Consider the following 27,653-nt stretch of genomic DNA (forward strand, 5'->3'; position numbering starts at 1 on the left):
AGAATTTATTTTCTAGGACTCACGGGTCACAAGTTGTGAGCATGAACATAAGTGGATTTTTGGACTGTTGGTGGCGCTAGAGGGTTTGAGTCAGACACACCAATGTTGCTATAGTAACTTCTGTGACTGTCCTCTACATGTGTGCCAAATTTCATAACTTTCCTATGTACGGTTCTATGGGCTGCCATTGACTTTTGGGTGGAAGAACGAGGAACAAGAATAACAATAATAATAATAATAATAATAATAAGAAAACTAACAATAACAATAGGGTTCTACGCCCCTTCGGGGCTTGACCCCTAATAATATATAATAATAATAATAATAACAAGAAGAAGATTAATAATAATAATAATAAGAAAACTAACAATAACAATAGGTGTCTACGCCACTTCGTGGCTTGACCCCTAATAAGAAAACTAACAATAACAATAGGGTTCTACGCCCCTTCGGGGCTTGACCCCTAATAATAAGAAAAAGAAAACTAACAGATACAATAGGGGTCTTCGCCCATTCTGGGCTTGACCCCTAATAATAAGAAAACTAACAAATACAATAGGGGTCTTCGCCCCTTCGGGGCTTGACCCCTAATAATAAGAAAACTAACAAATACAATAGGGGTCTTCGCCCCTTCGGGGCTTGACCCCTAATTAGATTTTAGAACAGCAAATTGCCCCATTGGGGACAAATAAAGAACTTTGATGCAAAGGGGTATCCGTGGCACAGGCAATGGTCAAACAATAACAGGCAGTACAATCCAGGCAGACAAAATAAAGGGGCAATCCAAAAGGCATAAACACAAGATAACAGGCAATAGCCACAACAGGTAATCAGAATACAATGTAGAAAAACGCTTTTGCATCGTGGCTTTGGAGTGAGCGTGCTTATGAAGGAATGGAACAGGTAGTCATGAATGAATGACTTTGGTGACGGCTCCCTCTGCTGGCGTGGTGTTACAACATTCTCTGCAATCCCAACCAAACATCTGCGTAACTAATGAACAAAATTCTTTCATCATTAACCCGCAGGAAAAAACAACCCACGGAGACAGTTAAAACAATCTGAACTTGAAAAAAACAGATGACTTGGCAACCGCACCAAGCGCACAACATCTCTCGTCCAATTCACACTTTATCTCTGGATAAATGTACAAACTCAAAGTTGAGTTAGAGAAAGTTGTTCTTAAGATGTTTTAGATGTAGGCAAAGAAATTTTTTTCAAAAGGCACGCCGCAATTTTATTACTTTATGGAGCCTCGTGTTATGAAAGTACACATGAACGCTGCAGAATGTACAGCTCGTAACCCCATTAGCTTAATAATGCGTGATACCCTTGCCTTGCTATTGCATGTTTACATGCATACTTTTTACCTGATGATCGGATCACAGATCAGAGTACACCACTTCTTTGAAAATGATCGAAATTTGCATATGATCGACCCCAATCATATTGATTAAGGTGTTTACATGAAGGCTTTTCAATACGATTGTGCCATCAATACGATTACAAGCAGATTATTTGGTTGCATGTAAACTTACCTATTGAGGCAGCAGAATGAATACAAATGTAACTGTATAAGTATTACCCAAAAGTGTGCTTCAAAGTGATCTGCTGTTAATTATTTTATAGACTATTTGAGCAGAGCAAGCAAGCAACACTTCCTCTCAGTTTAACTTTATTGTTATTGTTATTTTTTTTTTTTTTACAAAATCCCTAAAACCATTTAAACAGTTTATGAGATAAAACATAATTTTAAACATGATTAAAAGAACAAAATAACAGAAAAAAATAACTTTGACCTGACATTTCTCAGAGAAAATAAAAACCTATAAACCTAGCGATGAGGCTTCAGGGAAAACTAACATTTAACATTTTGCAAGAGTTTAACTGCTGATTGATTTTAAATGTATCTGATCTGTTTAGTTCATTACTGATCAGGAAAGTGGATAACACACACACTATTAAATATATGACATTCAACAAACCACATGGCAAACCTCAATGATGTGTATTTGAATTAAAATCATTTGATCTTGCATTCTATGGTCTATCACTTCATTTCATTACATTCATGACATGGCAAATACAGTACTGGCATGTACAGGGACATTGCACAAGATCTCTGGCCCTATGCATAGGCAGGCCTGATGGGCCCCCATGCCCCACCCCCATAATATATTCCAGACTTTTTCAAGGGCCCTCTCTTTCTTTGGGGCCCTGGTAATCAGTACTGGTTTTACCCCCTGTCTGATGTCCCTGGCCATATAAAACTAAAATAAAAATCTGATTTTGATGAGGACTGTAATGAAAATATTAATTAAATAAATATGAAGCAAGAGTTAAATGCCTCAGTCTCTAACCAGGACTAACCAGTAACTAACCAGGACAAATGTCTAGACAAAGGCTGCCAGTTGCTAGCTGGCAACGTTTCAGATTCAAATCATTGTATGGCTTTCAATTCTTTTCACATACAGACACTTAATGTCCATGACATGAACATGTACATCGTATCTAGAAGACAGTATTTCTCAGTCCTTGGCATTCGCAATATATGAACGATCCCTCACTAAATGAACTCGAGTCCCTCGTACTTTACATTCCCAATCTTAGTTTCAGGAAGTAGTATTCGCCCATCCAAGGTGAACGCTACAATGTAAGTGGCGATTTTTCCAGCATCCTCCTCAGACTTTAAGGCGACAATAATCTGGTCATCTGTGTTGGGGACAAACTTAAAGGAAGAAAAGCCATGGGTGGGGTTCAGGGGTCCCACCTGTCTCACTTTAATGTTCTGGAAATCAGGTGAGCAACTAAGCATTAGATTGGTGCCACGGTGCTCGTCGGCGGTCTCGTCATAACGCTCGCTGCTAGCGCGCCGAGGCAGGAAAAACCAGCGCTGCAATGTGTCGCTCCAAGCTGCTGACTCGTGTATGAGGTATCCTGAGATGACCAAAGAGAAGACTGTTAACAGAAATAAAGACAATACTGAATAATATTAATAATAAGTCTATCGCATCGAAAACATGCCAAGGTCATAGTTCACGCCCAAAAACTATACTAGACTGCATGAAAATCATTTAAGCATATAAAGACAATAAAGCCTTTGAGGACAATTTCTACATTGCCAACATAATTTGCTCCTCAGTTGTCATTTCTATAATGTTAAACTCTTTAACATAAATGTCATTATTCACAGTTTTACATGAAAACCAGCACAAACACCAGCTTCAGTACAAGAACTACTATAATGATTATAATGTAAAACTAAAAGAAACAAACAAAAAAAAGCTACATGTAAATTTCTTGTCCAAAGATCTATACATGGTCTGTGAATGACATCCAAACACTCTTTAGATTCAATTACAGACAACTGTCACTTAATGTAGTTGAAATGAGAAGAGGTTTTAGAAATGTTCCTTTTAACTTTTATTGACAGCTATGGAGTTATTTGAACCTACAGCTGTAAAGTGTCAATGACTTTTACTTTCTCTTTTCTTTAAAAGTACTTTTATTACATCATATGACAAATTATAATCAAATCGGTTTAAATGACCAAACCATGAGACCTCCAAAAGCAACTTTGACCTTTACTACAGTACTATATAGATTGAATTGTTAAGAAGGTTATAAAAACATTGCATGCTATATATCATTGCAAAGCTAAAAGAGTTTAGCATCAGTACATTTAAAGGAACAGTATGTAAGAAATGTATATCAATTAATCATAAAATGGCCCTGATATGTCCCTAGACAAAAATAAATCATTTTCATTTCAAATACTTTTATCACTGACAACAGTGGTCCGGGCCAAGATATTGTCATTTAAAAAGGGGAGTTGCAGCCCTCAACTGATGTTTATGTTGTCATGTTGTGTATTGACCACCAGTTGTGTGAAAAAGTTGTGTTAAAGTTATCCATGTGCTTCAATATTTCATCTAAAGGCTAATATATAGGTTTCACATAGGGATGCACCGAATATTCGGCCACCGAAAATATTCGGCCGAAAATCGCCCAAAAGAGCATTTTCGGTTTTCTGCCGAAAGATTTTTATAACCGAAACAATATGGCCGAAATGTTGTGATGGCGCAAACAGAAACTGCGACCTTTACGTGCTTGTCTGAAGCAACATGTCTGTGGTGTGGATGTATTTAACTCTTTAGGCACATGCGGTTGAATGTGTCCGGTCCAGACGTGATCATCACAGTATGCCCTTCAAAGATCAGAACTTTTTATGTGTAAACTTTAGAGAGAGTCGCGCTGTGTCTCATGCTGTAGGCCATTAACATACATTTGGCGAATAAAGCAATGAAAAACAACGTAACGTTTTTATGTGGAGCGACTGTTGTGCTGTTTGAGATTCCCTCTCGGTCTCTGTGTGCGCGGCGCGTGCGCGTTTAAGTGCCCTCAATAGTGCATACACGAGAGAGACGTGTTTAAAAAAACAAGCAAACATAAAATCTTTTTTAATTGACAGGGCACATACAAACAAAATGATCTCCACAGTATTCTTTTTCTAATAAAAATATTTGTTTATGTCTTAAGCTTATTTGGTCTTAAAGAGACCTCAATTAAACTACTTAAGTCTGTCATTAATGTTAATCAAACAACCCAAGACAAAGAGAAAATCACTTCTGTAGCTCTAAAAAATAATAATACATTTAATTTATACAAGACAGTGTTATAATTCATTTAATTTCTGTACCTAATGCTAATTTCAGACCTTATTAATGTACAACTTTGTTCTTTTTTATAAATGTTTGCAATTTCTTTATTTGTTATTAGATTTTTCCCTCCCCTTTTTGCTGATCCGAAAAATAATCCGATCCGTGCCCCAAAAATTTACATTTCGGTGCATCCCTAGTTTCACATATATAAGACGACGTATATGAACCCACTGGAGTCTTGGTCCGATATATGACTTACACATGTTGTCATCACTGTAAAACAAATCTCATTTTAAAGCACATCTGCACACAGGAGGCTGAATAAAAAACAAATATTCAGATTTCACAGCTGTTTACTTCAGTTTTAATACAAATACACATAAAGGTGTTGCGTACCGGGTGGACTGATGCCTGCAGCTCTGCAGAGAGCGTTGTACTGAGGAACCCAGTTGTGGTGCTGCACATCTCCGTGAAAGCCAACTAATTTCACCCACTCAGGATTGTTATTGAGCACCTCTCCGGTGGTGGTGGTCCACTCCTTCCCCAAACCTCCGACATACAGATGCTCATCTTTTACTGCCAACCATTCTGCCTTAAATCCTGAACAAGACAGAAACCAGCTATTAAGACTTAATCCACCTTTAATTTTGAGTTTTAAACATGTGTTTCATATTTCAAGATTATATTTAAAGACACAAAAACAGAATTGGACACATTTACGTGACATTAAACAGAATGCTGAATTAATTGGATCAAGAGTTGAACGTTTAACGCAGTTGATGGAAGAGTAAGAGGGCTTGGTTACTTTCAGGAAAAGCCAGTTTATTACATTTTGTAACACTCTACAAGACAAACAATCTCACTAAACAACTGAGTCGATACATGGCCCACAGGATCCTTATGTATCAGGATTCCTTCTCGACACAATCCCAAAACTTCATCCTCATGAAACCTTGGGCAGAGTGAAATGTTGACAGTAGAAATGTGCACACTGAAGTGATTATTGTGTTCTGCGATCAACAACTAAAGAAACATTATATATGAAGTGTTTGACCCATATAATGCATGCTGGGCTTTATGTAGTAATGCACTTAATCAGTACTCAGCTCATCAATGAATTCAGATCGGACTCTCATAAAGACTAACCTTTTGAAACAGAGCCATCTCCATCGGGCAGTATGACCCAAGGCACTGCCTTAAGTCCTTCAATGCTATACACAATGCCCGTTCGATCATCCACGCTGTACAGTTTCCCGTTGAAGACGACTAATTCGGAGAGCTCCATGCCCCGACCCTTCTCTGCTAGGTGGCTTTCCAGGACCGATCTTTCCTGATCCCACTCAACATCCACTCGATCTCCACTCTCCGACACCAGCAGGTGACCCTTAAGCATATAGCTGAACCAGGTTAGCTTCTTTTCACTACCCGAGTTCGTGTCCAGGTCCGCGATGACGGCGATCCTGTAGCGTGTGCCCAGTTCTGTGCGTTCTGCCGGGCTCAGCGGGTACGTGTCGTTGTAGCCCTGTTCTGCTCTGATGTCTGGATGACTTAACCTTGTGCCTTGTCTGCCCCTATGTCGGGGGTGAAAGGGCAAGAACTGCATGTAGATGAGGAGGACAAGGGTTAGCGCTGATGCTACCAGCACGATAGCTTTCCATTTGATGCGGAACCGAGAGTCTGTGGTGTTGGTCATGGATGCCAGCATCGGGAGTCCTCCTACAGAGATACGCAGCGAGTTCATAGGCTCATTCTGACTAGGACGTGCATAGCCTGCAGAAACAGGCATGGGGAAGGGATGGCAGTCGCACCTGCGCGTAGAAAAACACATACTATATGAGCGGTGCACATAGGTAACCATGACACACATAACATGATTTGTCCTAGTGTTGGGCGATATGCCCCATTTTGAGATCATCCTATCCTCAACCTGTAAGATCGCCAAAACACAATATAATCGGGGGGCGGGGCAAGTTTACTCATTTATTTATTAGTTTTTTTTTACTAATTTATGACAAGTCACTGGGATTGGTCAACAAAAAAGAAGCTGATTTAAAGGGCAAGATGCGCACATTACAAGTCAAATAATAATAATAATAATACAATCGGCAACTATCGTCATAAAAGCCCACTATCGGCCATATGTCTGGTAATGGTCAATACACGATAGTATCATCCATCGGCGCAACGCTAATGTGTCCATCATTAGGACTTAAAATAAAATTTCACTACGAAGATTTTCTTTCTAAATCTTATTTAGTAAATGATACAAAGATAGGCTTGAAACGGTTTGAATGAGTCTCATAAAAGTACCCTAATTATTCTGGCCACACTTTTTAAGGTCAATTCTCACCATTAAAGATCCAATTTGTAGAATCTGCCACTAGAGGGCACACAATCAAAACAATAACACTGACGTTGATTAAAGGACAAGTTCGGTATTTTACACTTAAAGCCCTGCTTTCAGATTGTTTATGATGAAATAGAAAGGTTTTGAAGATCAAAACAGTCAAAACCGTTCTATTTCGTCATAAACAATCTGAAAACAGGGCTTTAAGTGTAAAATACCCAACTTGTCTTTTAATGGTGCTCTGAATCAGCGTGAAATTATGGGATTTGCTATCTTTAATTTAAATTCTGATGGCCATCAACCAGACGGGAACGAGAAATCATGTTAATGGATGAGGTAAACTACAGATGCATAATTCCACATTTGTCATGTGGTTTCTACGTTAATAAAGGCGATAGTAGAAGGGTAACGTGGATATTAGCGTCATTGACAGGCCACTGCACTGCCCCATGTCACTGTTTAGAATGGCAAATTTCTCATAAGTAGTTGAAAACATTAGCGATATTGTTAGTAATCAGCTGGACAAAATAGATAACACTGGCCTAGTGGTTTTTGGACATTTTACTGCAAATATCTTACAAATTATACTAACTATTATCTACTTTTGCCACAATATACTCCTTATAAGTGCTTTGTAAAGTAGTTAAGAATTGGGTAGGATTAAGGATGTAGAATAAGGTTTTGCAGAATCAGGAATTAATGTGTTTTTTAATAATATGTGCTTTGTATTAATAAACAGCCAATATCTCAGTAATATTAATGCTAATAACCAACCAGTTAATACTGAGAAACTACACTAGAGTGTTACCATTATTCATATTAACTAATGTTCATATTAACATTATTCAGAATTAACTCCAATTAAATTACTGGAAAAATAAGAGTAATCCATTTTCAAGGAACAGTAATTAAATTACACTAACTTATTACTTAGTAACTAGTTACACCCAACACTTCATGTCATTTTTAAAACATTGCTGGTTTTTCTCATGTAAGTAACAAGAAATGTATTTCTTGTTATTTAATTGTACTCCGTAAACAACACAGAATTATGATCATGGTTGTTGTGTTTGTTATAAATCAAAGAACGTACAGATGTCACATGACGATGAACACATGGAAGATGTGGTATGCCCGTAATAAAACTGTATCCAAGCATACTGTATAAAACTGTGCTATTTTAATGATAAAGCAGTAGATACTGCATCTGATTCCGTACATGATTTCACAGGGCATATGCTTGCACAGTACGTGTCGGTTACAATCATTATCTAATTTTTTACAAAAGATGACGTTTAGCCGGCTTTGCAGCTGAACTCTTCAAATGTTTAATTCATTTAATTCTCAAGTAACAAGCCTAAATAGTTTTAAACCTAAATTTACAGAAAATACCCAAGGATTAGGAAGTGTGAGAATATTTCCAGACATGAGACACTTACCTGCTCCTCTCCTGTGTCCCTCATAACTAAGTAAAGACACTAAACCCATCTGATATCTCCGAGTATGAAATGAAAAGTGTATACGTGGAGGTAGGGAGTGGCTTACTGAATAGAGATTAGGCAAATATGATGAAAACAGGTAAGACTGGATATCATAGCTGTTATGAGGTGTTGGACGAACCCAAGTGCAGACAGAGGTAACTCAAAGACTTTTATTATATGTACAAAAACCAAAAACAAAACCCACGAGGGGGCAAAACAACATAAACAGGATTATATAAGGAACACTAAACTGTACAAGACACAATACAAGACTACACTATGACATTAAACATGATAACATTAAACAATGAACTAGACTGGATACAATAAACACTACTAAACTTCAAGACAGCATACTCACAGGATCACAGAAACAATGCACAAGCACAGGACAATGAATACAAGAGGATTAAATAGGGGAGCAAATCAAGAGGGGAGCAGGTGATATAAATCAAACAATAATGAGGAGAAGATGACAAGGGACTCAAACTGAAAGTAAGGGTAGAACATATTGAGAATCCCCTCCCCTTTTAAAAATAACCAATAGCATTTTGCTTACCGCATTGGACAGTTTGTGAGCTCCACAGTATTAAAATGAATTCTAACAGAGTTCTGATCTTCTGATAAAACAGAATAAAATTACAGAATAAAAACAATAATAAGATTGATGTGTCATTTATATTTGTGTGTATTTTAGGGGTGGACTATATGACTAAAATCTTCTATCACAATATAGGATTAATTTTATTTCATGGTTACAGTAGAGTTTTCCTTTAATAAGGTTTTTTATGTTATTAAAATATTTAATGTCAAATAATTTAAAAAGCATATAAAAAGACACAACAAAAGCAAAACTCAAGCTCACTGAAGATAAACAGTCAGTGATGAAATAAGGATAATTAATAATATATCTTATTAAAGGTAGAAAAAGTGATTTAGTCAAGAGCAGTGAGGGATTTTCTCTCAATGCTGTTTAATTAACATGAGTTACAGACAGGAGCAAAATTAGGTAACTTCCCCTTTAAGACCAAAGTCTGGACCCAATATAGTGTTACACATGTATTTGATTTTTCAACTGTTTACTTTCTCTTACAAGAGTACAATTTGTAAGATATTTGCAGTAAAATATTCAAAAACCATTAGTCCAGTGTTTATATATATATTTCCAGCTGATTACTAACAATATCTCAAATGTTTTCAACTTCTTGTAAATTATGAGTAATTGCCATTATAAACAGTGACATGTGGCAGTGTAGTCGCCTGTCAATGACGTTAATATCCACGTTACCCTTTGTTACCGCCTTTACTGACGTAGAAACCACGGCAATAGTGTTGTGAACAAATGCGGAAGTAGCATTTGTCGGGCCACTCGGTTGTTTATGGTAAGTTTGCTAATCTGAACACTTAATTCTGTGCTCTGTTAACATGCCATCATATTGGACTAATACTGTAACATCTATGACTAACAATTGCGTTTTAACATTGCAGGAAACTCTACATAATTAAATAAAATAATGTCATCAAACACAACATTTATAAAACTTGATTACCTCATATGTTAACATGATTTCCCATTCCCATCTGATTAATGGTCATCAGCATTTGAGTTAAAGACAACAAATCCCATCATTCCACGCTGCAGCATAGAATCATTAATCTACGTCATTGTAATTGTTTTGATTGTGCGCCCTCTAGCGGCACGGATTATACAAACTGCATCTTTAAAGGAACACTCTACTTTGTTTGGAAAAAAACTTTTACAAGTATAATAAAGAAGATTAAAAGCAAACAAAACTCAGGCAGGTGCAATGATATTACGCAGCGCTCGAAAGTAGTCCCCAACTAGGTAACTTTCAATGTAACCGGCACTAAGTTTTAGCAGTTGCAGAGTTGCAGTCGGGACTATTTTCTGGAACACTTTTGGCTGCACCCATGGTACAACAACAAAGTCCTTGATTATTACGCCGGAATGAGAGTATAGTCCCTAGTCAGATCTCCCTAGAATATTACAACTTTTAATTTTCTTAGTACAAGATGTAACTACAGAAGAGTCAAGTTTTAAATAGGAAAAATATTGAAACTCTTTGGTCATTTTAGAGTGCAATGTTAAAGGTCTAATCAGATTCAATGAATTATGCTAAGCTATGCTAAAAGTGATACCGCCAGGCCCAGAGATTGGCTGAATACGGACAACCGGCGCAACGTCATAGAATCTCTCTGAACAGGTTCACGCCCACTTTTGGGGGAAAACAAACTAGACCTCCCATTGACTTCCATACAAAATAGCGGAATAAAGCAACGTTCGTACACACCCGGCAGGCGTAAATAACTTAAGAAATCACTCAGATTAAACATGTTGAGTAATTATCTGTCCACCCTGCCTGCCATAGAGCGCGAAAGATACATTAACACATTTAATTTGGTCAATATAAAAACACGTCTCTTTCATTACCCCACTGTGTAACAAAGCTCCCTATTGGCCAGAGGTGTCTTATCCAGACATACTCGTACCTCATCGAGTCAACAGGGAAGACAGTGAATGATTTTACTTCGTATTTGAAAGTGACTTCGTATTTATATATTATGTCTTTATATTTAGAGTACTGAGTGCACTTTTCCGTCCAGCCATAATAGATAATATAGCCAGATAATTACTCAACATGTTTAATCTGAGTGTTTTATTATTTACACCTGCCGGCTGTGTACAAACGTTGCTTTGTTCCGCTATTTTGTATTGAAGTCAATGGGAAGTCTGGTTTATTTTCCCCCAAAAAGGGGCGGTGACAAAATTTACAGTCAAGTTCCCGGATGTGCCGGTAGTCCATATGGATTCCAAAACAGTTAAACTCAGCTGTTTAATTCTAGGGGAGCTGGAAAATGTAACTATTTTTTTAAAAACTGGAGTGTCCCTTTAAGACCTAAATAGTTGTGTTTATGAGGATACTTTTTGATGTGTATGTGTATTTAAAGGAATAGTCTACCCTTTTGCCATATTAAACTATGTTATTACCTCAACCTAAACGAATTAATACATACCTATCTTTTTTCAATGCGTGCACTGTACAGCAGCTGTGTCCCAATTGAAGGGCTGCAACCTTATGAGCATTCGACCTTAAAAGGTGAGCACTCGGTCTTTCAAGGTGGAAGCCTCAGAACTTCGCGAAGAGAACTGAAATGAGACGGTCTAACCTTCGGAGGACCCATAGTTAGCATCACCTGCTGCACGCGCCCACCTGCATGTTTCTGACTTTTTAAAATAAATATGACATCAGAAAAATTATTAATTTATTTTAGAAATATGACACGTTGATGTATATTAAACTATTCAACAGTATACCAATTAATCAACCTTATAAATATACGCAACATATTAAGAATATTATTAACACAAAACATAACTTATAATACTAAAACAGTGACAAGAAAAAAAATTTCTGATAAATACACTTCTATTTAATAAAGGTTTTAATTGTTTATTTTAGAATATTCACCCATTATATGCAGCCGTTGCAGACGCGCAATGACTCTTGGGATATCCTCGGCTGTTAAGGATCCATTCGTTCTATCCTTAACAGCGCGGAGAAATGAGGACGCATTTTGAGGCTTCATTCTAAGCATCCTTTGAATTGGGACGGCCTTACTGGCCTTAAGTGGCGCTGCTGTGACGCAATCGCTCTTAAAATACGTCCTTAGAAGGTCGCAGCCTTTGAATTGGGACACAGCTAGCATGTTGTGAATGTGTTAGCATTTAGCCTAGCCCCATTCATTCCTATGGTACCAAAAAAAAGTTTTATTTTGTGGCACCATACTTACTGGTATAACTCCTCATGTCTTTAAATAGGGAAAACACGGAAGTGCTTGGTGGCTTCCCAGAGGTACCGAGGCTGCAATACTCTTCCGGGACTGATGGGGGCAGCATATACGCGCGTGTGTATTTGACGCTCCACAAGAGTTAAAGAAGAGGAAGAACGCCTCAGATGAGCACACGGGAATCTCTCTAAAGTAGTTTGTCGCTATCAAACATAGAATTTGGCAAAGCTCTTGAAAGACAGACACCCCGATCTTTTTAAAGAATTCGAGGTAAGTTTTAATTCACATTAACATTATATACAAACTGTAAAACTTTAATTTTATACTGAAACCCAGACCCTATATTATGTTTGTTTGAGGCAGCTGGCATTAATGCCTCGTAACTAGGGATGCACCGATACCGATACTGGTATCGGCCTCGATACCACATTTTCTAAAGTACTCGTACTCGTTAAAAGTCCCCCGATACCTGGTATCGATACCACAGTCTGAGAAATGTCTATGTTTGAGCGGCGTTTAAGGGGTTAATGCCTCTTGTGTTGTCCAAAGAGGCAGAGTTTACTACAAACTGGAAAAATAGTCCTTTGTTTTTTGTTAAATTATATGACTAAAGCTGTTACCTGTAAATTTAAATCATGTTTTTTTATTAAGTACTCGGTATCGGTATCGGCAAGTACTGAAATGCAAGTACTCATACTCGTACTCGTATTCCAAAAAAGTGGTATCGGTGCATCCCTACTTGTAACCAGCTAACTTTATGCTAGATGTTAATGTTTTGTGTAAGTCAGTTATTTGTTAATGTCGCTGCATTTGCAACTTTATCTATAAATGGGCGACCATGCATCACCATTTAGTCATCCTGTCAGCAAAATGTAGCCTAATGTCACTGGATGAAGTATTAAAATGTTAAGGGTTTTTAATAACTATTTTCATCCTGCAACAATGTGAGTGATATTAAACTAATGCTTGCATTCAGAGTATGTGTATGTGCACGTGTGTGTGTTTATAAGTGCACCTTAGCACCTGTAGCTTTAGCTGATTTATTAGTCATTGTCAGACAGTATGTTAAATAAATAAAATGTTTCTTATTCTCTCTCTTTTTAACAGTATCAAACAGAGGAGGATGTACACCAAGAGAGTCAGGAGAAAAGTCAACAAACATTAACACAGACAACCTAAACAGAAGCTCTTAAAAGTTTTCTATAATGTTGAAATGTTTTAATAAAAAATAAAAAAATTTAAGTATAATTGTTCTTTTTTTACACACTGTGGTACCGACTTAGGTACCGAGTACCGTGTACTTTTTGTGGTATTGGTACCGTGACATCCCTAGGGGGTAGGCTAAATGCTAACACATTCACAACACGCTGTACAGTGCACGCATTGAAAAAAGATTGATATGTATTAATTTGTCTAAGTTAGGGTAATAACATAGTTTAATATGGCAAAAGGGTAGACTATTCCTTTAAGACCAATAGGCAGCAAAAATGCTCACAAGCTAAATTAGCAATGGATGCGCGACTTGTGCACTCCTGTCACACAGAAACAGCATGCGCAATTAGCACTTTTGTTTGTGTTTTAATGGCTTAGAATCACTTGTTTTAAAAACTGCGGTGCTTAAATACGTGTACAAACATTACGTTTTCAGGAACATGTGCACGGCTATGATTAATTGTCTGTAAGAATTAAATCGATAAAACTTAACGATTATTGAATAAGCAAGATCATGCACGTGTGCGGCGCCTGCGCAAAACACATACAGCCGTAGAAAAAAAATGAAACGGAGAAGTTAAACTAGCCATGATCACAACGATGCTCTATGCCAAACAGACAACGCAACGAAATGGCATTCGCAGTGGATCTGATAGGGTGCGACAGAAAATACAAATACGGTTGGAATTCTAAGAGCAAAGACCCTCTTCAGGGAAGCCTGCAAGATTAGCATAGCAACGTTGCTAACGCTGCTATACACGGTGCGAAATTAACACCCGCCAAGCGCCAAATGCGGGTAGATTTTCCGTTTGGCGACTAAATTCAAAAGGCTAACCGCCACACTGGCGGGTGATTTTCATACCAAAATATTAATGCAATATAATGTGTTTGCCAGTAACTAATCTGGGAACGAGGTGAGCTAGCCACAGAACGTCTCTACGCTCCAAGTCTCGCAATAGAGACGGTCTGTTGCTAGCTAGTACTGCAGGTAACTTGCGGTCTGCAGCTATCTGCTGCATATAAGCGATCAAAATGCATCCCCGCCCTGCCCGTCGGGCTATCTTGACTTATAGAGAGGAAAAAAAATATTTAAATGCTTATGCATTCTTTCACAGATTTGGATGGGTAATAATGGTGTATGAAATTCAGGCATTGGGTATTTAAATTACATTTGAGCGCGCGCTCAAGTTTTACTTTCGCGATTGCGCGAAAAGACGTAGTACAGGAAGCAATCCGTACTGATTTTTCATGGATTTGTTGGGCAAATCCTCCAACTTCGTCCTGTAAGTCATTACCTTCCTCACGTAAGAAAATTAAATCTCTCGCAGCAAGCTTTAAAGTATAGATTGTACGGGCAGTGAAGAGAGTGACTCTGTGCAGAATCGCTCTTAAAGCGACAGTAGCCCCTGTTTTTCTGATCGAAAAAAAGATCCAATCTGTAACTGGATGATCCAAACTGTGAGTTTTGTGACCCACTAAACCACTTTTAAATGGTGAGTATATCTGGTGTGGGGATGAGCAGGAAAAGGTGGTTTACATGGAAATCCAGTCTTTTTGTTAGTTAAAAAAACAACAGCATCAAAACAACAACAAGAATAGCAGATTAAACATTGTGGTTAGAGGCCCTTTTGGCTTTGTATTGGCAAAATTTGGCCTGTGGTAAAACTAATTGAAAAAGCCTGTGCTATGCCCACAAAGTCAAGTGGCATTTTCTTATCTGTGACTTCAGTTAATATTTCAGATTCAGAATCTGATGTATAGATATTTCACTTCGGTTAGAAGAAAAATTCGTACTGATGATTGATATGTACTGGAAATTGATATGTGTTATTTGTGTTTTGATAGATGTTTTAACTTAATATTCTACATTAAAAGTAATGTATTTTTTATTCGGGCTACTTGCATTCATTTCGGGCTTCCAAAAACTGAAAAGTGCCTACCCGAAGGGCTACCAGGGATTTTGAAATTTTGCGAGCCCTGCCATGAATACAGCAAATGAAATTAATGTACATGTGACAAAAAAAGGCTGTTTATTATTCTGGCCGGTAAAAAATATGCTTGGCTGGTGGATTTTTGCATTTACCAGTCCCCGTGGCAGGTGAGCCAAAAAGTTAATTTCGGACCCTGAGTGAAACGCAGTAACTTAAATAAAGTAAAATGTCTTACTGTGTATACTGCTGTGTCACTGTTGTCAGATTCAATATAAGTGGTGCTTTTAATCACAGTCTCTCTGCAAATCCAGCATCCACTTCTTTACAAATGAATCCGTGTACACAAAGTTAACAAACACTCCCCACACGAGCTGGAACTTCTTCAAAAGCAAACTTTTTCCACGCATTCCTAATGTTATGTTCCAAGCCTCCGAATTAAAGTATTTAGCTTCTGTGTTGTTCCCACGCGGTTCTTCCACAACCGAAAATGCGTTTCCATAGTTAGTCTATCATAACAGATCACCGCGTCAAAATAAAAGTCTCTCCGAAAAAATTTATTTAAAAGTCATTTTGGTTACATTTGTCAATCTTTAAAGACATATTTACTTGTTGAGACACACGTGTGTCACGCGAAGCTGTGGGCGGGGCTACAAAAGTGGTCCTTGTATTTGGCTATGGAGAGGTGCTTCAATAAAGCAATAAACCCCGAGAAGCAGTGGGTTACCAGTGCATTTTATAACAGCTAAGGAGCGTTGTTAGGCACGACGCGAAGCGGAGTGCCTAAAACCCCCTTAGCTGTTATAAAATGCACTGGTAACCCAACGCTTCAAGGGGTTTATTGCGTTTATAAAACGGTTACTTCATATGCATAACGTTAGCGGGATTTTATAAAATAAAACACAAATAAGTTGTAATTATATTAGTACAAATATTACTCTTCCGCCAAACAAAGTAGTTCCTCGAATCAAGTGTGACTGAAACAGAGCGCAGTTCCCAACCAACAGAGATGCAGCAAAGACACAGTGAAAATATGTTTTAAGACTATGGTGTTTATTTTATAAATCACCATTTATCTAATTTATACATTAACATTTATATTGTGCTGTTGAAGTGATGATCAAATATGTTTGGAAGCATGCTGAACTCTTTCCCCGTCAGCGTTTTTTTTTAAGTTGCCATCCAGTTTTAGTTTAATGCCTTGCAGAAAAATTATCTTCTTTAAATAAACATAAAATATCAAATGAAAGAACAGACCATCCGCTTTCAAACAAAAACAAACAAAAAAACTTTCATTCATCCTACCTTCATTGTTCTCTTATCACCTCTCAAATTTTTTAGCTAAAAGCGGAGATAATTCCATATTTGTGAATAACTTCTGTAAGAGACCAGATTGAGCCATCAGAACTTACACGCTGTGTTTTCAGTGTTGAGTGAATGCGTCAGTGTTTAAGTTGGGTAAGATCGCCACCCAGTGGATAATAGCGGACGTATGAACTTGACTTATAAACTCCTCAGACAACGTTTTCTCTTTATCGACGAGATGACTCAACAATATTTATTGACATTTATCTGGATATCGCCATTAATTGTGCAATTGTAGACAAATTAAAAATATGATTAAAGACACTGTTGTTTATTTTCATAAATCAGTACGCAGCAACAGTGGCGCAGTGATACTTATGTAATGTGGTCTGAACCGTGAGGTTACCGGTGTATTTTATCACGGCTTAGAACGCGTTTCAACCAATCAGAATGAAGAACCAGAACTGCCCGTTTTATAATTCTACTTTCACGTCATACTTTTCCGAATTCCACACTGGCTTGTTTTACTGGCTTGGTGCCAAAAACTGTTATATTTCAGTAGCACAGACGTTTTCAGTTCTGAAACTTGCAGGATGTTCATTTAAGTATGATGACCTCTTATATAACAAATTATCAAGTTAAAATTGAGTATTTGATTCACCGCTCCTTTAATGAATCTTTTATTAATTATTTATTAATTGTAAATTTATTTATTTTAGCATTTACTAATATTTTTTATCAAAGTTGAAACTGTTAACATCAGTGAATGCACCATGAACTACCGTCAATTACTGTAATGACATAAACAAGAATTAATTAATGCTTATATACTCTATATTTTTCATTGTTTGTTCATGTTATGTAATGCATTTACAAATACAACTTTTTCATATCATATTATACAGTACACATAAACGAATAATCCAGGGTCTGTTCTGTTCAAACAACAGCTTCTGTTCGAACAGTCACAGCTCTAATACAGTAAGGTTATGTATGAATATAAACCCTGAACGAGTAACTCGAGTCAAACTCGTGTACAATTCGCACAGGATGCCTGTAACCATAGTTGTAAACTGACAGTTGTAAATTGGATGACTGTACCTCTATCAACAAAATATTATGTTACAATAGAGGCAGCGCTGATGTGCTATTTTATGCGCAATGTTAACTTTCTCCTAAGACCTAAATGGTCGTGTTTATATGAGGATATTTGCAAAGACGGGATTTTTGAGGCATATGTGTTATTTAAGGCCAATAAAGCGGCAAAAATACTTACAACACAAGCTCAATGAGAAACGAATGCGCGGCTTGCGTGCTCATCTGACACAGAAACAGCGGACGCATTTAGCACTGTTGTTTGTGTTTGAATTAGGGCCGGGACTTTAACGCGTTAATTAAGATTAATTAATTACACAAAAATTAACGCGTTAGACATTTTAACGCATTTTAATCGCACTTATTTTTGCACCGCGGAACGTTTCTCACTGGACGAGTTGCGCCAGACCGATTATACTGGAGCACCAACTAGCGTTCAGACAACAACAACAAACCGCAGTGAACATGAATGAAGGAGCTGATGAGACCGCTTTGGTTGGCCCCGTGGATGGGAAATTTAGTTATAAAAAACGAACGGATGGAAGTGTCGATAAGAGCATGGTTATATGCAAGATATGCCACAAGGAATTCGCATATCACCGCAGCACATCGAGCCTTAAGTATCACCTAAGTGCCAAACATATAGCAGCTAGCGTGGACGTAAGCCCGACTCCGAGTAGTTCGAGGACCCACACCCAACCCACACTCCACCAGATGACTGGTTTAAGGACCAGGGTAACTAAGTCCACGTCTGAAAAAATAACAAACGGCCTGGCTCACTGGATTGCACTCGACTGTAGACCACTTGGAGTGGTTGAAGATAAAGGCTTGCAAAAAGTACTACAGATTGCGTCGTCTGACACAACATACGAGCTGCCATGCAGAAAGACAGTGACAAAAAGAGTCCAGCACCTTTATGACACTGAAAAGGCAGATAAAGAGAATTTATTGGAGAAAGCCGAGTGTGTTGCCCTGACTGGGGATCATTGGACCTCGGTAAGCAATTCAAATTACCTCGGTGTGACGGCACACTTTATTGACGTCACGTGGCGTCTTCACTCATTTGCCTTAACTATTCAGAAAACCACCGCTAGGCACTTTGCTGAAAACGTGGCAGAAGATTTTGAGTCTGTGGCAGAGGCATGGGAAATCACACAAAAAGTCACCACAATCGGAACAGACAGTGCCCGAACGATGATGGCTGCAATGAGACGGCTCACATTCCAACACATGCCGTGTGTTGCTCACGTGTTGCAGAGGACCATCACAGTTTGCCTTGCTGACAGCGGGTTCACAGCCACATTGGCAAAATGTCGTAAAATAGTGGGGCATTTTAAACACAGCCCCTCAAACACAGAGGAACTGCACAAGGAGCAAACACAACTAGAACAAGACGAAGAGCCACTGATACAGGATGTTTCCACAAGGTGGAATTCAACACTGTTTATGATCTCTCGTCTGCTGCGGAATCAAGAGGCTGTGAAGCTTACTCTAGCCAAACAGAAGCACAAGCTCACCATGTTAACAACAGCAGAGTGGGACAGACTGCAGAGGCTCGAGACCCTCCTTAAACCATGCAGGTAAACACCCAACCACTGTTTTTAAATTTATTGTACTGAATATCAATATCACTATGACAAAAAAAATCAATATCACTATGACTATACTGCCCTACAAAGGCAAAAGACCTTAACTCACTAGAGTGTGAAAAATGACTTTAAAGTTTAGACTTAGTGAGTTTCAATTGTCAGTTAATTTCTTCTTTATTTTAATTTTCTCGAAAAAAACATCAAATTGACTCAAGATACTAATGCAAATAATAAAGGAAGTCTTGAATGTCTCAAAAATATCAATAAGTAATTTTTGACCAAAAACGAAGTTACTGCCTTTTGCCTTTGTAGGGCAGTATAGTATAAAGTTGCTACTGTTAGTAATCTACTATTAATTGGCACAATAATTAATCACTTTCCTAAACTATCCTCTGCAGATATGTGACTGAGCTCCTTGGGGGGGAGACTTATGTCTCGTGCTCTGTTGTGTTACCTGCTCTCCGCCACCTGACCCACATCATGGAGGTCTCAGATGATGACCCAGCCTATGTGGTGAGGTTCAAGGGTGACTTTAAAAAGGACCTGTCTCAACGCCAAGATACCCTCAATCTTGGATGGCTCAGGGTGGCTACAGCACTCGACCCCCGCTTTAAGGTATCATGTGTAATGGTCTTCTTTGTTTTTACTCTTTCTTTTTGACCCCCTTTCCCCTGCTCCCCCTCTTCCCCCCCCCCCTCTTTCTATGGGAACCATGTATGAAAATTAGTTTCACCCATGTTTTACTCTGTAAATCTGTGATGTGACAATAAACCTGATTCTGATTCTAAGGACCTAAAGTGTCTACCAAGAGGAGAGCGAGAAGGGGTGTGGACCAGCATTGAGGCACTGCTGCGAATAGAACCAAACAGAGCCACTCCAGAACCCACAGAGGAGCCAGCAAGGAAGAGGAGCCTCCTACTGTTTAATTCAGACTCTGAATCAGAGGATGAAGAGAGGCACAACGTGGCTCTGGCTCGCTACAGGGCAGAGCCCACCATCAGTGAGACAGACTGCCCTCTGCAGTGGTGGTCCACTCATGAGGGAGCACATCCACAGCTTTCTGCCCTGGCTCGCAAGTATCTGGGCAGCCCTGCCACTTCTGTCCCTTGCGAGAGACTTTTCTCACAGGCAGGCAACATTGTTCAAAAAAAAAGGGCAGCCTTGAGCTCTGAAAATGTGAACAGGCTAGTGTGTCTCAGCAACTGGCTAAAAGAGAAGGAGAAGTAGTAGTCATAGATGTATCCTGAGGCCAATGGGGTTGTTGTTACTGAAATGTTGATTAAACAGTGGCCTAAGCAAATGAGAGATTTATTTTTCATCAGGATATTGGAAGAATAGGGACTGAGGTCAATCACTGGCACTTTATTATTTTATTTTAAATGGTACACTTTATGTTGAACTATGTATTATGTTGTTGGTGCAACTGGCACTTTATTATTTTATTTTAAATGGTACACTTTATGTTGAACTATGTATTATGTTGTTGGTGCAACTGGCACTTTATGTTGAACTCTTTATTGGTTTGGCCAAGTTTATTGAGAGTTGGACTGAAATTAACTTTATTTTTTAACCAGCTGTTGGTAAATCAACAAAGTCTGTTATGGCCTCTGAAGCAACAGAGAGATGTTTTCTAATAGTCAGGGGTTCCAATGTTCTGACTGAATTTACTTGAAAGTTTTGTGTTTTACTTAAAAAAACATAGTTTACAAAAGGTCTACCTACCTATAGGCTGCCTGAATTTTTGAAATGTTCTACATTTCTTTCTAAATGTGTTATTGCTACACTTAATGGCAAAAATTGCACTAGTCTGTTTGACTTGGTTGAACAAAAATAAACAATATTTTGTTGCTTAAGCTTATGTATTCAGTCATTATTCAATGGTATACAAAAACTCCATGTGAAAAAAATAACTTCTCACTGTTCTCAGGTCAAATTTTAATATGCAATTAAAATGCGATTAATTTCGATTAATTAATTACAAAGCCTCTAATTAATTAGATTAATTTTTTTAATCGAGTCCCGGCCCTAGTTTGAATGGCTTAAAATCCCTTGTTTTTAAACTGCGGTGCTTAAATATATGTACAAATGTTACATTTTGTGACAACAATTTTGTGCAAATGCAACTGCAAGAACCGACAGTGGATGACATCAAGTCCAGCAAGAGCATTTCGGAAGCAGTCTCCTCTTATGATTCCTCGTCAATCGCTCTCACGGGATTTGGATGTCATCTGCCTCTTGGTTCTTGTGGTGCCACATGAAGTTTACCCACAAGTTTAACAAACCCGTTGTATCAGCCAGTGGCTAGATCAGCATAGCATTAAAAAATGTGACGCGGATGATCACGTACGTGAGAAATCATTTACCCCCAAAATACGGGAGCCCTAACATTAGTCATACTGTGCAAAGACACGCAAGGTACCTGGCTGTTTTGTTTTCTTAGCCCACGAACTAAAAGGCTTGCCAATCTTCATCATTTCGCTAAACCAAGTCAATCTTCATTGGTCTTTACACCTTTATCGATATTCAAAACATCGGAGCCTTCCTGCATTATAAGTTTGACCATGCTAGCTGAAATAAAGTTTTACCTCAGCTTAACGTGATACAGCAAGAAAACCCGGAGTGGATCCGGTGCGTAGTGATTACAGAACGCTTACAGTGGAGAGAGGAACGTGATTTGGCTCCACTCCAGGCTTTGATCACATCCCAGAAATGAAAGATCTTTGATTATGGGCCAAGATATGCTAAAGCCCATATTTAAACGAACTAACACGAATGCAGATAGCATTTCAATCAGAATAGGACACCTGATAGTCTGAAAAAATAATAACTAATTTGGAAAAAAACAATACCTCTGATACCACATTTAAGACTTTTAATGGCCTTAAATTTGACAAGTTTGATTTATCACTTTTTAATACTTTTTAAAACCCCGCGGACACCCTGATGGAGTGGATCATATGCGTGAATCAGTGCCAAAAACAACACCTATCCTACCTGTTTAGATTCTAGACAGAATGATGTATTATAAAGGATGTGGAGGAGATCAAACATCAGAAACAAGAATGGCACTGAGGAATAGAAGAGAAGACAAACACCACATACACTAGGGGTGGGTGATAAACCGGTTTGTATAATAAACCGGTAGAAATTTGTCAACTGGTAGAAAATTTGGACTATCGTCCCTATTAGGGATGTCAATTTATGCACCTGTCCATATTCGATGATTGTTTAAATTAACGATCAATCAATCGAATAATGCTGGTTAACTGTAATAGTGCAATAAGCCTTTACTGCAGTGGCATGTAGCCAATGACATAAAAAACGCCAGCTCACGCGAATTAAAATATTTTATTTTGTCTAAATAACATGCTAGTGGGATTGTAAAATGAGAAAAATTTTAACTTAACTTCTAATAAAATATAATGACTAATAGACACAGTGTATAACTCCACCTCACATGCACACTCTGCAACAGTCGCATATCCATGCGTCCATGACATGTCAAAATAAAAGTTTCATTATCATCAAGTGTTATTTTTCTAGTTGTTTACCTCGCTTTCCGAGTCGTTGATACACCGTTTGTTTTAATTATATCCAAGAAGCACACAAAGGGCACTTTTCCCGTCGTCACCTTAGCTTAGACCTGCAGCGTACTTTCGGCAAAGATGCTATTATGGAGATGGCAACCTTCCATTAGAAAACACGCAGCAGTCAATTTGGCTAGTGTGCAGCACCTCAGCCAGTTAATACTGATTAGTGATATATGTTGCGGGCGTTCAAAGTGTAATGCCAGTAAGTTACAATTTACATTTTACAGTTTCTTGCTGGAATTTAAGATGACATTTTAATCTGTTCAGTAAAATAGGCTTCTGGTCTCCTTTCCTGTGTATAGCAGCAGGGTCCGAAATTAACTTTTTGGCTCACCTGCCACGTGGACTGGTAGATGAAAAAATCCACCAGCCAAGCATATTTTTTACCGGCCAGAATAATAAACAGCCTTTTTTTGTCACATGTACATTAATTTCATTTGCTGTATTCATGGCAGGGCTCGCAAAATTTCAAAATCCCTGGTAGCCCTTCGGGCAGGCACTCTTCAGTTTTTGGTAGCCCGAAATGAATGCAAGTAGCCCGAATAAAAAATACATTACTTTTAATGTAGAATATTAAGTTAAAACATCTATCAAAACACAAATAACACATATCAATTTTCAGTACATATCAATCATCCGTACAAATTTTTCCTCTAACCGAAGTGAAATATCTATACATCAGATTCTGAATCTGAAATATTAACTGAAGTCACAGATAAGAAAATGCCACTTGACTTTGTGGGCATAGCACAGGCTTATTCAATTAGTTTTACCACAGGCCAAATTTTGCCAATAAAAAGCCAATAGGGCCTCTAACCACAATGTTTAATCTGCTATTCTTGTTGTTGTTTTGATGCTGTTGTTTTTTTAACAAACAAAAAGACTGGATTTCCATGTAAACCACCTTTTCCTGCTCATCCCCACACCAGATATACTCACCATTTAAAAGTGGTTTAGTGGGTCACAAAACTCACAGTTTGGATCATCCAGTTACAGATTGGATCATTTTTCGATCAGAAAAACAGGGGCTTCTGTCGCTTTAAGAGCGATTCTGCACAGAGTCACTCTCTTCACTGCCCGTACAATCTATACTTTAAAGCTTGCTGCGAGAGATTTAATTTTCTTACGTGAGGATAGTAATGACTGACAGGACGAATTTGGAGGATTTGCCCAACAAATCCATGAAAAATCAGTACGGATTGCTTCCTGTATTACGTCTTTTCGCGCGAAAGTGAAAGTAAAACTCGAGCGCGCGCTCAAATGTAATTTAAATACCCAATGCCTGAATTTCATACACCATTATTACCCATCCAAATCTGTGAAAGAATGCATAAGCATTTAAAAAAAAAAAATCCTCTCTATAAGTCAAAATAGCCCGACGGGCATGGCGGGGATGCATTTTGATAGCTAATATGCAGCAGATAGCTGCAGACCGCAAGTTACCTGCAGTACTAGCTAGCAACAGACCGTCTCTAGTGCGAGACTTGGAGCGTAGAGACGTTCTGTGGCTAGCTCACCTCATTCCCAGTTTAGTTACTGGCAAACAAATTATACTGCATTAATATTTTGGTATGAAAATCACCCGCCAGTGTGGCGGGTAGCCTTTTGAATTTAGTCGCCAAACGGAAAATCTACCCGCATTTGGCGCTTGGCGGGTGTTAATTTCGGACCCTGGTTTCACTATTGCTTTGTTAGAAGAGATTGCTTGATATGTCCTGTTGTAACATCCGTGTCTAAACACGTTTGTTTGACTGTTTTAATTTACTAAAAACATTAAACGATTAATAAAGGTACAACACTTAACAATACGACTGTAATTTAAAGTAGAAATATACAAAGTTAGTTATCAGGAAGGATTTATGAGCCGCAGTTTAGATACTGATGCCCGTTAACTGTGTGGTATACGGTAATTTAGGCGAGTTACGTTTGAAAGGTCAAACACTCAACAAAGCTTATTTTTTATCATATAACTGTGGTATTTAACATTACGTGAATGTAAAAGCAACCTCACAAGCACAATAGAAATATACAAAGTTATTGATAAGGATTTATTAGCCGCAGTTTAGATTCTGATGCGCGCTTACTGTGTTGTATACGGTAATTTAGTCACGTCGAGTTTTGTTTCTACTTTAATATACGTATTGTCATTTATGTGTATCATATTTAACACCCAGAATCTTTTGTGGCTCAAACATATTTGTGTTTGGCTGCTATTTTTATCACATTAATGTTTTTAAAACATTTCCCCACATGTAATGATGTCCAATCATAGCAGTGGGTGTTTACGTCCAGGTCTTCAATGCGGCCCGCCCCTTCAAACGAACCATTTCTCCATAGAGCCACTAATCCATGTTACAAAATAGCCTATTACTTATTGCTTTTGATGTTTTTGAATGTAAAAACTGCGCGGACATCATAAGTAGACATCAGACAACAGTATAAAACAATAAAATCTACAAATTCACCACCCCTTTAAGGGTGGTGGGATTCATATTTTATTTTCATATAGTGAGTTATTTAGCTGTTTCGCCTTAATCTGAAATTTCCTGCAAACTACAGCTATTTATGCCACAGGAGACTTTAATATAGAATTGATGTAAAAAAAAATCTCCCCTTAAAATGCTATTGGTCTCGCCTACATAAAGTGTTAGTTAAAGGAATATGACTTGTCAGAATTTCAGTCATTTCAGTCAGAATAATTTTTTTTTCACTTTAATCCATGTCTATTCCTTTTGTATGTTATATATGTCAAAATCGGTGTAAATAATAGAAAGGTCGCTGATTAACACTTGCAATTCAGTGTCGTGATGGTTTAAAAAAATATTCTGAAGGTAGTAAAAAAAGGTATTAAAAAGTAGTAAATTTAACTTAAGGATTGCTGTATATACCCTGCTCCATGCTATTGTGCTTTAGCTGTTTGTGTGATACTGATGCAAAATCAGACTTCATTCATTCACCCCAATGGACAGCATAATTACACTGTCTGAATCATTCCCTAGTCTCTTTGCTTCAATCTACAAAGCATTTGATTGGACAGGAAACTTGATTTCATCCATCAAGAACTGACTGGATCGTTGGAAGTTGGGCCATGTTGCAAATGGACACAATCTTTTTCCAGGCAAAACAAGTCTTGGATACCCTGCACAGATAATCTTTTTAAAAAATTAAATAAACACTACAATTATTTATAAAAATTACGTTTATAATTTCATTGTGACTTTAATTTTAGTGCATCTATTAGTTGAAGCTGTACAGTTGTACTGTAAACCATATTTTTACTGTAGTCAATTTTCCATTTATAAAATTTTTATTAAATGTAATGTAAACATAGGACAGAATTAACTGGTTAAATCTTAATATCACTTGATGTAAACAATAAATAACTGATTCCTTTATCTGTATGTAACCACAGAAATAACCCTGCAATGTTGTAATGATATCTCTCTCTCTCTCTCTCTCTCTCTCTCTCTCTCTCTCTCTCTCTCTCTCTCTCTCTCAAACTGGGATTCAGAGGCCGAGAGTAACGTTACAACACATTTGACAAACAACACTTCGGATTACAGCCTCACACATTCAGCTGACAAACTTTGTATAAACCTGACAAACATTGATTTTAAAGCTGTTTCTTTGGCCCAATAAGATTGTCATTGTTGGGTTTCTGCACAAACACAGCGCAATTTTCTTTCTCTTTTAACTTAATGACAAACTCACCGCGACAGAATACGACCTCGTGCTCTGCTGAAGATGAAGTCGACACTTTTTAATGGTATAAACTCTCATTCCAAACAGATCCATTCAGCACATACAGTAGCATTTCACATTCCTATTTACTTCCGCATTCAGGGGTGTGCTCACGTGGTGCTTGGAAAACTAGTTTTTGCTGTTCATCCTTGCGTCAGCTTTACGCATTTTTTTTATGAACGCACACAGCACCGATAGAAAATAACAAAACGATTTAACAACTAATATAAGAAAAACTACAAACAAAAAGAAAAATTATGACACTTTCACGTATTTAGATCATACATCTATGTAGGCTAGTGCCGTGTACTACGGGAAGAATGTCAAACCTGTTTGCCAGACACAACCTGTTAAGTGACACGCGCTTGCAAAAATGCACTAAAAAGTGTCAATTGGATTCTGTTTTTAAAAGCTATACAATACTGTGACCAGGGTTAAGGTACAGACTACGTAACTGGATTACGTAATCAGGATACTAGCCTAACTGTGATTTGTTAGTGTTACATAAAAATATAGTCATTAGATGAAGTTACATTTAAACAATTAATCTGTTAAAAATATGTGTATTTGGCATTCTGCCGTGCCGGGCGCCATGACTGCGCTTTTGGCTAGAAGGGATACAGCAAATGAAGACTGCGCTTGTGGCTATAAGGAATACATCAAATGAAATCGTGCAGGTGTTGTGCCGAATTCTGTGACCTATCGAATTCTTGGACTGTCGCTGTTTAGCAATTGTTCACGCGAGACCGTGCCGGGCGCCCGTGCACATTATCGTGAGCGCGGCAAGGGAGTTTCTAACGATATACGTGACCGCCCACTGAGCGATGACGTCATTTTACCCTCGCTTGCTCTAGTCCAGCTGTGTCCCAATTCAAGGGCTGCAACCTTATGAGC

At 38.1% G+C, this 27,653-nt stretch overlaps 2 protein-coding genes across 4 annotated transcripts; one reads left to right on the forward strand and one right to left on the reverse strand.

Annotated features, from left to right (window-relative positions):
- Nucleotides 1-1,992: 1,992 nt before the first annotated feature.
- cant1a (calcium activated nucleotidase 1a) lies at nucleotides 1,993-26,888 on the reverse strand. 3 transcript variants are annotated; one of them, XM_065275149.2, is made up of 4 exons: nucleotides 26,730-26,888; nucleotides 5,808-6,469; nucleotides 5,058-5,261; nucleotides 1,993-2,958 (listed from the first exon to the last, which is right to left on the reverse strand). In XM_065275149.2, the coding sequence occupies exons 2-4, from the start codon at nucleotides 6,445-6,447 to the stop codon at nucleotides 2,567-2,569; spliced, it is 1,236 nt and encodes a 411-aa protein (XP_065131221.1). In that variant the 5' UTR covers nucleotides 6,448-6,469; nucleotides 26,730-26,888; the 3' UTR covers nucleotides 1,993-2,566. The 3 variants fall into 3 exon arrangements, with proteins under 3 accessions (XP_065131221.1, XP_065131223.1, XP_065131222.1); XM_065275151.2 differs by having other exon boundaries at nucleotides 1,993-2,937; nucleotides 26,730-26,887; XM_065275150.2 differs by lacking the exon at nucleotides 26,730-26,888 and adding an exon at nucleotides 8,448-8,591.
- Nucleotides 18,117-21,432, forward strand: LOC135761076 (E3 SUMO-protein ligase ZBED1-like). The gene is made up of 3 exons (XM_065275163.2): nucleotides 18,117-19,419; nucleotides 19,827-20,043; nucleotides 20,218-21,432. Exons 1-3 carry the CDS (start codon nucleotides 18,305-18,307, stop codon nucleotides 20,653-20,655), a joined length of 1,770 nt encoding a protein of 589 aa, XP_065131235.1. The 5' UTR covers nucleotides 18,117-18,304; the 3' UTR covers nucleotides 20,656-21,432.
- Nucleotides 26,889-27,653: the final 765 nt, after the last annotated feature.

Source organism: Paramisgurnus dabryanus, chromosome 3, assembly GCF_030506205.2.
Source record: "Paramisgurnus dabryanus chromosome 3, PD_genome_1.1, whole genome shotgun sequence".
In the NCBI taxonomy this organism is placed as follows: domain Eukaryota; kingdom Metazoa; phylum Chordata; class Actinopteri; order Cypriniformes; family Cobitidae; genus Paramisgurnus; species Paramisgurnus dabryanus.